Genomic DNA, 11,768 nt, shown 5'->3' on the forward strand with positions numbered 1-11,768 from the left:
TGTATTTAGGCAGCTCCCACAGCTCCCTCACTGCCACTGTCCTAGAGCTTCCTCCCCAGGCAATGGGCTCTGTGGCTTGACCCCCTGCCCCTGCCACAGTTGGCAGGGGGCCTTGCCTGTTGCGTTGCAGCTGAGCACATGCAATCATTAACCTTTTCTACGTGTAAGAGCATTTCAGGCACAAACTGTGTGGGGCTGAGGTGAGTCACAATGTTGGACTGGGACTTAGTTCGGGCTTAAAATATTTCACCATTCCTCCAGGCATTCCTTGACTAACGATCTGTGGTCTTTTAGTGGGAAGACCCTTCCTTTTTCTAGTCTCCAGTCTTCAGAGCTGTGGTCCAGGGCCTGTTGGCCTCCACTGCCAATGGCCATGGCCATGCCCAAGGAGCGGGGGCCTTGGCTTCTGGGTGGGCCCACCGCCTCACTCTGCTGGTGGCCTCTGGCAGTGCCCTAGGAGTCCTGCTTTCCTTCCCTGTCTCTTCTCTGGCTTGGAGCGCAGGCCACCTCCCGTGCTGTTCTTTACTTAACCCTGTACTCCAGATTAGCACATTCTTGGTTTCCTCTCTCCAGGCTTTCTGCGCTCCACGCTTGTCCACAAAGCCACTTTGGCACTTCAGGGCTGTGCGCCCATGACGTCAGCCAGCCTGCCTCACCCATTTGAAGGTCTTTCATTGCTTGGGCTGATTTTCCTATCCAATCAGGGGTTTCTGATAAACATGTGCCTGGATGAATGTCAATGACCAGTCCTTTTTTTTTTTTTTTTAATTTAATTTAAGTTCTGGAATACAAATGCAGGATGTGCAATGACCAGTCTTCATGGGAAATTCTTGCTATGTTTTTCTAAGAAATTAAAAATACTACCTTTTCCAATTCAGGACGGAAAGGACAGCTCACCCTCACTCAGTCACTGGGGGAGAGAGTTTAGTAGGGAGAAGAAGCAACAGAATGAGGCAGTATTGGCTCAGAAATTCCTAACCACTAGGTGAGGGAAGGAAGAGGGGAGGGAGTAAACAGAAATCAGATTAGATCTTGCCCATTAGAAACTCAGTTAGGTTGGGCAGATAAGGCATAAATATGCAAAAGGGTAAATTTTTTAAAAGTGAAAACTACCCTATATAGAGTTTCTGAAGCACCTTCAAGGATATTATTTCACGAAGTTGAATCTAATTTTATCGATGAGGAAACCCTTTTCAGAAAGATAGGTGGGCTTGCCTGACACAAGCTAGGAAGTGCAGAACTGGGATTCAAAATGCCTGTAATTGCAAAACCCAGGTTCACTGTGCTACACCCACCTCCTCTAATGGGTGGAGAGTTTGTGCAAGTCTGGAAGTGCGATGTGAACCCAGCCCTTCTTGCGCAAACTCTCCTTTGCCTTGTACCATGCACTCTTAACATGTCTAGGGCAGAAAGTGTGGAGGTTGCAGTGGGTGCTTGGAATTCAGGGGGTGCCAAGGAGCATGCATTTGGATTTGGACCTTGGTGCATCCTCACTTAGCACAGCTCTGGTTGGCGGACGTCCTGGTGGTGGTCACTGCACTGAAGACAGAAACTCAGCCTACAGTCTTGCTGGTAACTTGTATTGGTTACATCTACATGCTCCAGGCTCTACTCACTGGTGACGGAGGGACCCCCCTGTTCTGTGGCATTAATGGTACTGGTTAACAGTGATGAATGCCTTTCTGACAATAAAGCACTTTTAGAGGTATTATTTCATTATATGCTCATAATGTTTCTATGAAGGGGAGGCTAGGCAGGTGTCGTCGCTCCTAAATGCATGTGGCACAGGCTCTGAAAGGCAGACCTCTCTGTGAGGCTGTGCAAGAAGAAACTGACAAATTTCAGACTGGGCCAAGTCTTCCCTGATTGTAGCTCTACAACCATGCATTGCTTCTGAGTAAATCTGACAACTTGAATTCTCCTCTGGGCTCCAGTTCTTGTGTGCCTGTAGGGGGCGATCGAGGTTCTTTCTGCGTGGCTGCTCTGGAAACCTTGTTCCTCCTGAGCCCTTTGAGTTTAGCACTCTTACAGCATATAATCTCACTGGATTTTAAGGATTTTCTGTGTCTCCCCTCATATCTTCTTCTGCCCCCACTAGCCTAGGCTTTTCCAGATCAGGACTGCTCTATTTGGTTTTGACATTCAGTGCAATGCATGGCCCATAGTAGGAGCTCAGTAAATGCTTGTTGGATTGAATTTTATACAGAGGAAACTGGCCATTGCCTTCTCTTGCTCCCCTTAGAGCATGGGAAAGTAAACTTTTTTCCTGGTACATCCAAATGAATGAAGTCGAAGGCTGGGCGTGGTGGCTCACACCTGTAATCCCAGCATTTTGGGAGGCCAAGGTAGGTTATCACTTGAGACCAGGAGTTCGAGACCAGCCTGGCCAACATGGCGAAACCCCGTCTCTACTAAAAACACCAAAAAATTAGCCAGACCTGGTGGCTCACACCTGTAATCCCAGCTACTCAGGAGGCTGAGGTGGGAGTATCATTTGAACCTGGGAAGTGGAGGTTGCAGTGGGCCAAGATTGTGTCATTGGACTCCAGCCTGGGCAACAGAGCAAGACCTGGTCCCAAAAACAAACAACAAAAAAACCCGAAGGTGGCAGAACTCAAGACCCATGCCGTGTCCTCATATGGCCACAAGGTGGCAGTGTGACCTCATGGGAACCTTGCCTCCTGCAACGATTGGCTCCAGCCACCTGTTACTCCATGGTATCTAGTCATTGATTCCTTCTAGACACCTGTTTGGGGAATTGCCTCTGCAAAGTCAGTCAGAGAAATCTTGGCTTCCAGCCTCCTCTAAAAACTGGGTGGTGTGGTGGAAAGCCTTGGTCTTTGGAATCTACCAGGCCTGGATTCCAACCTTGGCTCTGCCTTTTCTCAGAAACTTAGCCTTGGGCATGCTACTTTCCTGAGCCTCAGCTTCCTCATCCTGTAAAATGGCAAATGTACAGTTAGGAAAAACCCAACATACCATGGGCCATAGCATGAATGTATGCCAGCTTTCTTGTTGGAAATGCTCATTTGCCCTTCCCTGCCCCCTGCAAGCTGGCTCCATCGTGGCCATCTGATCTTATTTGCAAGCTTCAGATACTTTCTAGCAGGTTCTTAGGCCTCCCTGCTGTATCACCCCAGCTCCACTCCATCTCAGTCAGTCAGCACCTGCTGGCCACGTTCCCCTCTGCCTGCATGCCTTCCCTCTGCCTGTCCATTTCCTTCCTAGCCTGTCTCTTGGACACCCCAGTCCTCTGAATGTCCAAAGCAGTTGGAGTGTAGACTATATAGGGCTCATCTTGACTTCCCATGAAGATGCTAAGTCTGTGAGTGTCGTTGTCTTAATTATTTTGGCACCTGTGCTTGCACTTAGCAGACAGTTGGTGATAAAAATGACAGCTATTAGTGAGCATATATGTCAGACACTCTGTGAGGTGCTTTGTGGAAATATTTCACTTAATCCTCACAACAAATATGTGAAACAGAAGCCATTATCCATCCCCACTTTACAAAGGAATGGTAGATCAGGATGATTTTGGCTCCAGGCAATAAAAAATTTCACGAAAAGCAGCTTAAACAGTAAGAAGAGTTTATTATCTTGTCAAAAATAAGTCCTGAGGGACCCCTGGTGATGTCAGCAAGGATCCAGGTAGTTGCCATCTCTCCTGGTTGCTTTCCTTGGTGCATTGGTTTATCCTCTTAGGCCCCCCTTACTGGTAATGATGTGATTGTCATGGTCCCAGGTACCATATACAGGAGAGAGATGTAGGTTTCTTGTGCTCCCTTTAAGAAGCCTCTTAGCAGATTTCTTACTAGATTCTTGGCCAGTTGGGTTGTAGGCTCGTTCCCAAGCCAGTCACTAGCAAAGGGACTGGAATTAATGAGACTGGCTTAGACAAGTCAAGATTGAACCCCTGAGGCTGGTGAGAAGCCAGCCTTCTTTAATACCCCCAGCCAACTGGTCCAGGGAGAAGGGGTATCAACGAGGTTCAGTGAGTTAAGTAACTTGCTCAAGCTTGGAAATCTAGTAATAACTGGATTCAAATCGGCATCTAGCTGACTTCGAAGGCCATCTGTTGCCTGGTTGAAGTCAGCCACAGAGGTAGAGAGAACATTACTCTGGATTTGTTGTGCTGGGTCTGAGTAATTGAGGAGGTGCCTTTTCCTATGTCTCTTCTCTCTAGCCGCCTTTCCCATACTGTATTGGTTTTTCTTAGTCGGCCTTTCTTCCTGAAGCCCCTTCACCCCCTGCTTCCCAGTACCTGAGTGCTGCTTGCCTTCTAGAGTAGACTTCATGGCCTAAGCTGGAGACAGGCCTAAGCTGGACTGAATGGCCCGAGGGCTGATCTCAGTGTAGCTGTCAAGGCCCCAAAAGAGTCATCGTGAGATTTCGTATAGAGCAGATAAGGAAATGCAGAGGCCTCAGGAAATGTGCCAGGGGGGCTGGTAGGGAAGGCCAGCAGGAGTAGGGGGTTTGTGGTGTGTCGGTGGCAACGTCAGGGCATGTGGGCCGGGGGCTTAGAGCAGGGCCATGTGACAGCGCACTCAGGAAGCTGTTTGGCCTGCAGATGCTTCAGGACTGCCCCAAGGCCCGCAGGGAGGTGGAGCTGCACTGGCGGGCCTCCCAGTGCCCGCACATTGTACGGATCGTGGATGTGTACGAGAATCTGTACGCAGGGAGGAAGTGCCTGCTGATTGTCATGGAATGGTAAGCAGCCACTGTTCGGGTCCGGCCCAGCCTGTCCCCTCTCCTCACTCAGGCACCTTGCCCTCTGAGGACAGCCCAGGGATGGGCCTGAAGCCTGGAATGTAAACCCTTGATTTTTCGGGGGTCAGTAGAGAGTGGCGGCGGGCTATTGTGTTCTCCGGATCTCACTGTGGCTTCATTTCAGTTTGGACGGTGGAGAACTCTTTAGCCGAATCCAGGACCGAGGAGACCAGGCGTTCACAGAAAGAGGTAGAAAGGGTCTGTTGTGGGAACAGGTGCAGGCAGGCAGGGCAGTGGGGGTGTGAAGGAGGCCTCTGCAGTGCCTGCTCTAGGGGAAGGGTGTTGAGGCTGCTGTCCCCTCCAGCACACTGCAAGGGCTGCCTCAGCTGACCAGGGCAGCTCCTGGTGGCTTTGTTTCTGGGGTGGGTGGTGGCTTGGGGAGCCTCAGGCTACACAGAGGTGGGACTGGTGCACTGGATTTTCAAGCCTAATGACATGTCCTTGTGACTTTCTTTCCCACTCTCTCTTCCCTCCCTTCTACAGAGGCATCCGAAATCATGAAGAGCATCGGTGAGGCCATCCAGTATCTGCACTCAATCAACATTGCCCATCGGGATGTCAAGGTGCCAACTGTTCACAGCCCTGAGCCCGAGTGCTGTGGGGGCAACAGGGTGGCCATGGCCACTCCAGGGATGGTTGCCAGGCCACCCGGCGTCCTTGCTGCCTGGTTCCTGAGCATGCCATTCTCTGCCCTGTAGGGCCTTGCCCTCTCTGCCCGTGGGCAAACTCATAAACCCAGTAGTGAAGCATTCTCTGACCCCACTCAGCCCTGTGGTTCTCCTCAGGCAGAACCCCCCAGTCACACTGTTGGTTTCTCTGTCCCTGTGGTGTTTACTGTGGGTTCTGTGTGTCACTCTCTTATCTCCAGGCACTCTGGAAACCCTGCAGAGGCAGGCACTTGCCCATAGAGAGCTGCCACTCCTTGTGATGGGCAGTGCGTGGGCTGGGCAGACACCCATAGAGAGCTGCCACTCCTTGTGGTGGGCAGTGCCCGGGATAGGCAAATGGTTGCTGGATGAGCAGAGGAAGGAAGGAACCAGCACGCTTTTGTTTCTGATAGCCCCTCCCAGGTCCAGCAGGGTTGCTATTTTTCTGTCTCTCTTTCTGTAGCCTGAGAATCTCTTATACACCTCCAAAAGGCCCAACGCCATCCTGAAACTCACTGACTTTGGCTTTGCCAAGGAAACCACCAGCCACAACTCTTTGACCACTCCTTGTTATACGCCATACTATGTGGGTAAGTCCCCAAGGGGCCCAGGGACCTAGTCTTTTCTCAGAACTTTTCTCAGCCCCTCCTCTTGACTGTCGGGGGGCGCCGCAAATCCTAGGAGAGTTGTGTCTGTGTGGCCCCTTCTGGTGCGGGTTCTGCTGGGACCTGCTGAGAAGTAGGGCTTGTCAGAGCGAAGCTACAGTGGAGGAATTGTAGGAAAGGATCTGCCAGGATCTTTCTGAGAAGAGCCATGGTTTCCATCAGATTCTCATTGGAATCTGGACCCAGGTCTTGTTCTGGAGCCTCAGCTGATTGGCATGGAAAAAGCTTTCAAAGCGTGTTCAGAGCATCTGTGAAATTAAATGGACGGCATAGGTCTGAAAGTCTCGTGCAGTTCAGGATCTTTAAAATCTTAAGATCCCAGTTCCAGGGTTTCTTGTGGAGGAGGGTGTTCTGTTCCAGTCCCTGGGCTGGGCTTCGGCTCTTCCTTCTGCACCCCAGCTGCTGCCACCTCATGATAGGCTGAAAGGTTGGGATGGGGAGCATCTTTCGCAGAGAAACTGAGTGGATCACAGGATTCTGAGGGCTGGCCCACCCATGTTGACCTTTGGTTTGCAGCTCCAGAAGTGCTGGGTCCAGAGAAGTATGACAAGTCCTGTGACATGTGGTCCCTGGGTGTCATCATGTACATCCTGTGAGTGTGCTGGGGAGGGGGCTGGGTGGGGCAGGGAGTCAGGGCAGCCAGTACTTCTCCAGGACAAGAGGAAGAGGCAGACGTTAGCATTCCTCTTTCTACAGGGGAGGTCCCCTGCGTGCCCCTTCTCTCAGTTCCTATAGCTAAGTGGCGGGTGTAAACCAGCTCATGGACTGGAAAATGTGCGCCTTAGATACTTGCTATGCTGGATTCCTGGGCCCCGTCCTTGGCTTCGTATGTTGTGCCTATGTCAATGAGCCCTGATTTCTCTGTGACCTTTACAAGGAGAAGAGCCTGTTTCTCATCCTGTTCCTGGTGCAGAGCCCCTAAGTGACAGCTGTTGTGTCTCCCACTTCCTTCCTCCTGTTGATGCAGGCTGTGTGGGTATCCCCCCTTCTACTCCAACCACGGCCTTGCCATCTCTCCGGGCATGAAGACTCGCATCCGAATGGGCCAGTATGAATTTCCCAACCCAGAATGGTCAGAAGTATCAGAGGAAGGTAAGAACCCAGGCTTTCAGGACAAGGGGAAGAGCCTCTGTGTGTGTGTATGTGTGTGTGTGTATGGGCCTCCATCTCATGTACCTGGTGTAACTGTGGGTTAACACCTGTGCCCACGCCTGCGGGGTGCGTCCTGCCTCATTTTGCCTGTGTGGAGGGCCGGTGGCAGGGCCAAGGCTGTGGGGCTGTGCAGGGCCTATCAAGTGGTAGAGCCGTCATGGTCCTTGGGGCTAGTTGTTCAGGCAGCCTGCCTCCATGCAACCCCTCTTTGAATCTGGTTTCCCCATAAAAACTGGGGAAAGGAGCAGGCCAGCGAGAGTGGCCCCTGAGCTGTCACTGCCCCCTGCCCCGTCCCACAGTGAAGATGCTCATTCGGAACCTGCTGAAAACAGAGCCCACCCAGAGAATGACCATCACCGAGTTTATGAACCACCCCTGGATCATGGTAAGCTCGGCAGGCTGGGGAACCTTGGGTCCCATGGGACTATTCCACAGGACAGAGTCTTAGGACCCTGCCCACCTCAGGCTTTCACTCGGACCCCTTTTCTGTCTTCTCAGCAATCGACGAAGGTCCCTCAAACCCCACTGCACACCAGCCGGGTCCTGAAGGAGGACAAGGAGCGGTGGGAGGATGTCAAGGTGAGGGGCACCACTGGCCGAGAGGGGCTCCGGGTGGGGTGGGCGGCTTGCGGGGATTGCCCAGGTGTGAGGCATGGTGCTGGTAGGGGAGAGCTTGATTCTGCCTCTTTCATCCCAGGGGTGTCTTCATTACAAGAACAGCAGCCAGGCCACTTGGCTGACTAGGTTGTGAGCAGAGAATTCTGTGTTCCTGTCCAAACTCAGGACTGTTTCTTAGAATCCCTTTACTCCCTGGGTCTCTAACGGGACCTTAAAGACCATCTGGTATAATGTTCTCATTTTGCAGAAGAGAAACTGAGGCCCCGGGGCGGGGGGATGGACAGTCTGCTCAAGGTCACGCAGCTGGTGACTGGTTGGGGCAGACCGGACCCAGGTTTCCTGACTCCTGGCCCAGGGCTCTTCCTCCTTTCCTGCGGGGTCAGTGGGGGCTCTCAAGGAACAGCAGCAGTGCTGTAGCCAAGCTCTCTGCTGCTCAGCGCTGGGATGAGGCTGCCGTTGTTAGCGTGGACCGCTAAGCAGCCCGTCTTCTCTCTCTGCTCCCACCCCCGCCGCCCTCACCCTGCTCTTGTTGTCTCTGTCTCTCACGTCTCTCTTCTGCTCTTACATCTCTCTTCTGCTGTCTCTCCTTCCTGTCTTCTGGCTCTCTCTGTACCCTTCCTGGTGCTGCTGTGCCCCCAGGAGGAGATGACCAGTGCTTTGGCCACAATGCGCGTTGACTACGAGCAGATCAAGATAAAAAAGATTGAAGATGCATCCAACCCTCTGCTGCTGAAGAGGCGGAAGAAAGCTCGGGCCCTGGAGGCTGCGGCCTTGGCCCACTGAGCCACCACGCCCTCCTGCCCGCGGGAGGACAAGCAATAACTCTCTACAGGAATATATTTTTTAAACGAAGAGACACAGAACTGTCCACATCCGCCTCCTCTCCTTCTCAGCTGCATGGAGCCTGGAACTGCGTCAGTGGCTGAATTCTGCCTTGGTTCTGGCCACCCCAGAGTGGGAGAGGTTGGGAGGTTGGGAGGCTATGGAGAGAAGTGAGCAAGGTGCTCTTGAACCTGTGCTCATTTTGCAATTTTATCAGTAATTTGACTTAGAGTTTTTATGAAACCTCTTTTGTTGTCCTTGCCCCACTCCTCCTCTCCACCAGACGCCTTCCTCTCTGGATACTGCAAAGGCTTGTGGTTTGTTAGAGGGTATTTGTGGAAACTGTCATAGGGATTGTCCCTGTGTTGTCCCATCTGCCCTCCCTGTTTCTCCACAACAGCCTGGGGTCGTCCCCGCTGGCTCAGGCATTCTGGGAGCTCAAGGCCACCTTGGAGGAGGATGCCATGCACCTCCTCTCTCGGAGCCCTCAGACATCTCCAGTGTGCCAGACAAAAAGGAGTGAGTGTGTGTGTGTGTGTGTGCACATGTGTGTATAAGTGCGCAGATCTGTGCCTGGGATCGTGCATTTGAGGGGCCAGGGGCAGGCAGGGCTGCAGAGGGAGACGGCCCTGCTGGGGCTTAGGAACCTTCTCCCTTCTTGGGGTCTGTCCTGCCCATACTGAGCCTGCCAAAGTGCCTGGGAAGCCCATCCAGATTCTGAACCAGGCCCTCTGTGGCCTGTCTCTGTTCGCTGGGTTCCGGGAGGCAGAGAGGAGTGACCAGGCACTGGCACAGCGATCAGGAAGACTGGACCCCCAGCCCCAGGGCCCCCTTCCCCCTACTTAGTGCTGGTCCTAGGTCCTCTGAGGCACTTATCTACTGAATGACCTCTCTACTTCCCCTTCTTGCCATTATTAACCCATTTTTGTTTATTTTCCTTAAATTTTTAGCCATTTCTCCATGGGCCGCCGCCCAGCTCATGTGGGTGAGCCTGGGCAGCTTCTGTTGACAAAGCTTTTGCATTTCCTGTGTTTCTCCTGGGTTCTGGGGCGTCAGCCAGCTACCCCTTGTGGGCAAAGACAGGGCCATTTTTGAGGTCTTCCCTCAGATTTCCATTGTGTGGCCTGGTGGGTCAGGGGGAGTCTTTGCACCAAAGATGTCCCGACTTTGCCCCCTTGCCCATCAGCCATTTGCTATCACCCCAAACAACTCAGCTTCAGGGCCGGTGAAGGGAGGGGCCTCCCCCAGCACAGATGAGGAGCAGCTGGGGTAGGCTCTCTGTGCCATGGCCCCCCACTCCCCCTTCCCTTGGAGGGAGAGGTGGCAGGAATACTTCACCTTTCCTCTCCCTCAGGGGCAGGTGGTGGAGGGGCACCCAGGGTCGTCTTTGTGCACCGGGGAAGGTGCTGGGTGCCTGCAGCGCCTCCCTTGTCTCAGATGGTGTGTCCAGCACTCGATTGTTGTAAACTGTTGTTTTGTATGAGCGAAATTGTCTTTACTAAACAGATTTAATAGTTGAGAGTTTTTCTTTCTCTTTCTTCCTGGGGCTCAGGCGCTAGCCCCCAATGCCTCTGTGTGCAGAGGGGTTTTGTTGGGTGGTGGGGGTGTGGGTTGGGGGTCCTGGGAGAGGAGCAGAGGGCCCCCTGGGCGAGCAGGAGCCAGCACCTCGTTGGTGAGGACCTGGGCAGGATGTGTGTAGGGCTCCTCAAAGCAGGACAGGGAGGGTACAAGCCCATCATCTTTTGCCAAATGCAGCGTCAGGAGCCAGGCTCTTTTTGGCATATGATTCATTGACCTATATAGCCACCACCAGGTGCTGGCACCTTTAGCTTGTGAAAGCCGACTGGTATAGGGTCCAGGGAAGACGGGGTGCTGGTGAATTTTGTTGAAATCCTGGAAAAGATACCAGGGGAGCAGGTTAGTGTAATACCGGCACTCTCCAGGAGGCGGTGATAGGGGTCAGGTAGAAACCAAATGCTCTACCTCGGAGCTAGAAGAGAGCTCCGGATTCCTGTGGCCCATTCTCAGTGCACAGATGAGAAGACTGAAGCCCAGAGCTGGGGCCACGTGATAACTTGACCTACAGCAGAGCCTAAAGTGGAAACTGGGCTACCTGCCCCATTGCACTCCCTCCGGGTCAGATGGGAAAACAGCATATCCTTCACTGTGTCACCCGCATTTTCTTACGTGACCCTCAGAGCTGCCAGCGAGAGACAGTATAGGGTGGCTGCTGATTGCTGTTTTATGTGTGAGGAAAGTGACTGAGAAGGCGGGATAATGTGCTGCAACTGCGTGGTGGGATTGGCAATCAGATCCCCCTTCCCGCTGGAGGAGAGACCTGCTTGTCCCCTCTGCTGCCAGAGGGACCGTGTCTCCACTGTCAGCTCACGGGTACATCAGGCCCTGGACCTCCCCTTCATGACAATGGTTGCTGAAGTTGATTCTTGCCTTGAGACACTACTCATCACTCTAAAATCACAGCTCAAAACAAAGCAGCATGGGGGTTTCCTTTCAGAGAAATCCATTTATTTTGTCTGCACTTATGAAGGTGTTAGAAGCAATAACCCGAGAAGGAGGAATGAGAGGTGGTAGGAGGGAGTGAGGGAGAGAAGGAGAGGAAGTTGTCAGAGTTCTGCTATCTTTAGAAGCTGCATTAGTTTCCTGTTAACAAAACTTCTGCCATATTAATTTTATGGCTTAAAACAACACAGATTTATGATGTTCCTGTTCTGTAGGTCAGGAACGTGATAGGGTCTTGCTAGGCTGGCTGGAGTCCAGGTCTCAGCAGGGCTGCATTCCTCTTTGGAGGCTGTTTCCTTGCCTTTTCCAGTTCTGGAGGCTTCCTGCATTCCTTGGGTCATGGACCCCTTTCTCAATCTTCAACTGCAACCGTGCATTTTTCTGATCCTTCTGTGGTCACATCTCTGACCCAGCTGGTGTGATAAGATTGAGCCCACCCAGATAATCTAGGATGATCGCCCCATTGCAGGGCTCTTAACTGTAATCCCATCTGCAGAGTCCCCTTTGCCATGTAAGGGAACATAGCCACAGTCTGGGACCAAGACGTGGGTATCACTAGGGGCCAAGATTCTGCCAC

General features: G+C 52.5%; 1 protein-coding gene across 2 annotated transcripts in view; it reads left to right on the forward strand.

The window, feature by feature from the left end:
- Positions 1–10,190, forward strand: part of MAPKAPK2 (MAPK activated protein kinase 2) — a 49,145-nt gene extending 38,955 nt beyond the window's left edge. Inside the window, exons 2-10 of one of the 2 annotated variants that reach the window (XM_033199312.1) lie at positions 4,568–4,707; positions 4,892–4,965; positions 5,251–5,330; positions 5,878–6,004; positions 6,596–6,671; positions 7,047–7,171; positions 7,531–7,616; positions 7,730–7,810; positions 8,489–10,190. In XM_033199312.1, the coding sequence (XP_033055203.1) occupies positions 4,568–4,707; positions 4,892–4,965; positions 5,251–5,330; positions 5,878–6,004; positions 6,596–6,671; positions 7,047–7,171; positions 7,531–7,616; positions 7,730–7,810; positions 8,489–8,632 (933 nt within the window). In that variant the 3' untranslated portion in view covers positions 8,633–10,190. The remainder of the gene's footprint in view (positions 1–4,567; positions 4,708–4,891; positions 4,966–5,250; positions 5,331–5,877; positions 6,005–6,595; positions 6,672–7,046; positions 7,172–7,530; positions 7,617–7,729; positions 7,811–8,488) is intronic. The other variant, XM_033199313.1, reaches the window with a different exon arrangement.
- Positions 10,191–11,768: the final 1,578 nt, after the last annotated feature.

The sequence above is a fragment of the Trachypithecus francoisi genome, unplaced genomic scaffold (genome assembly GCF_009764315.1).
Source record: "Trachypithecus francoisi isolate TF-2019V2 unplaced genomic scaffold, Tfra_2.0 Lachesis_group5, whole genome shotgun sequence".
NCBI lineage: Eukaryota > Metazoa > Chordata > Mammalia > Primates > Cercopithecidae > Trachypithecus > Trachypithecus francoisi.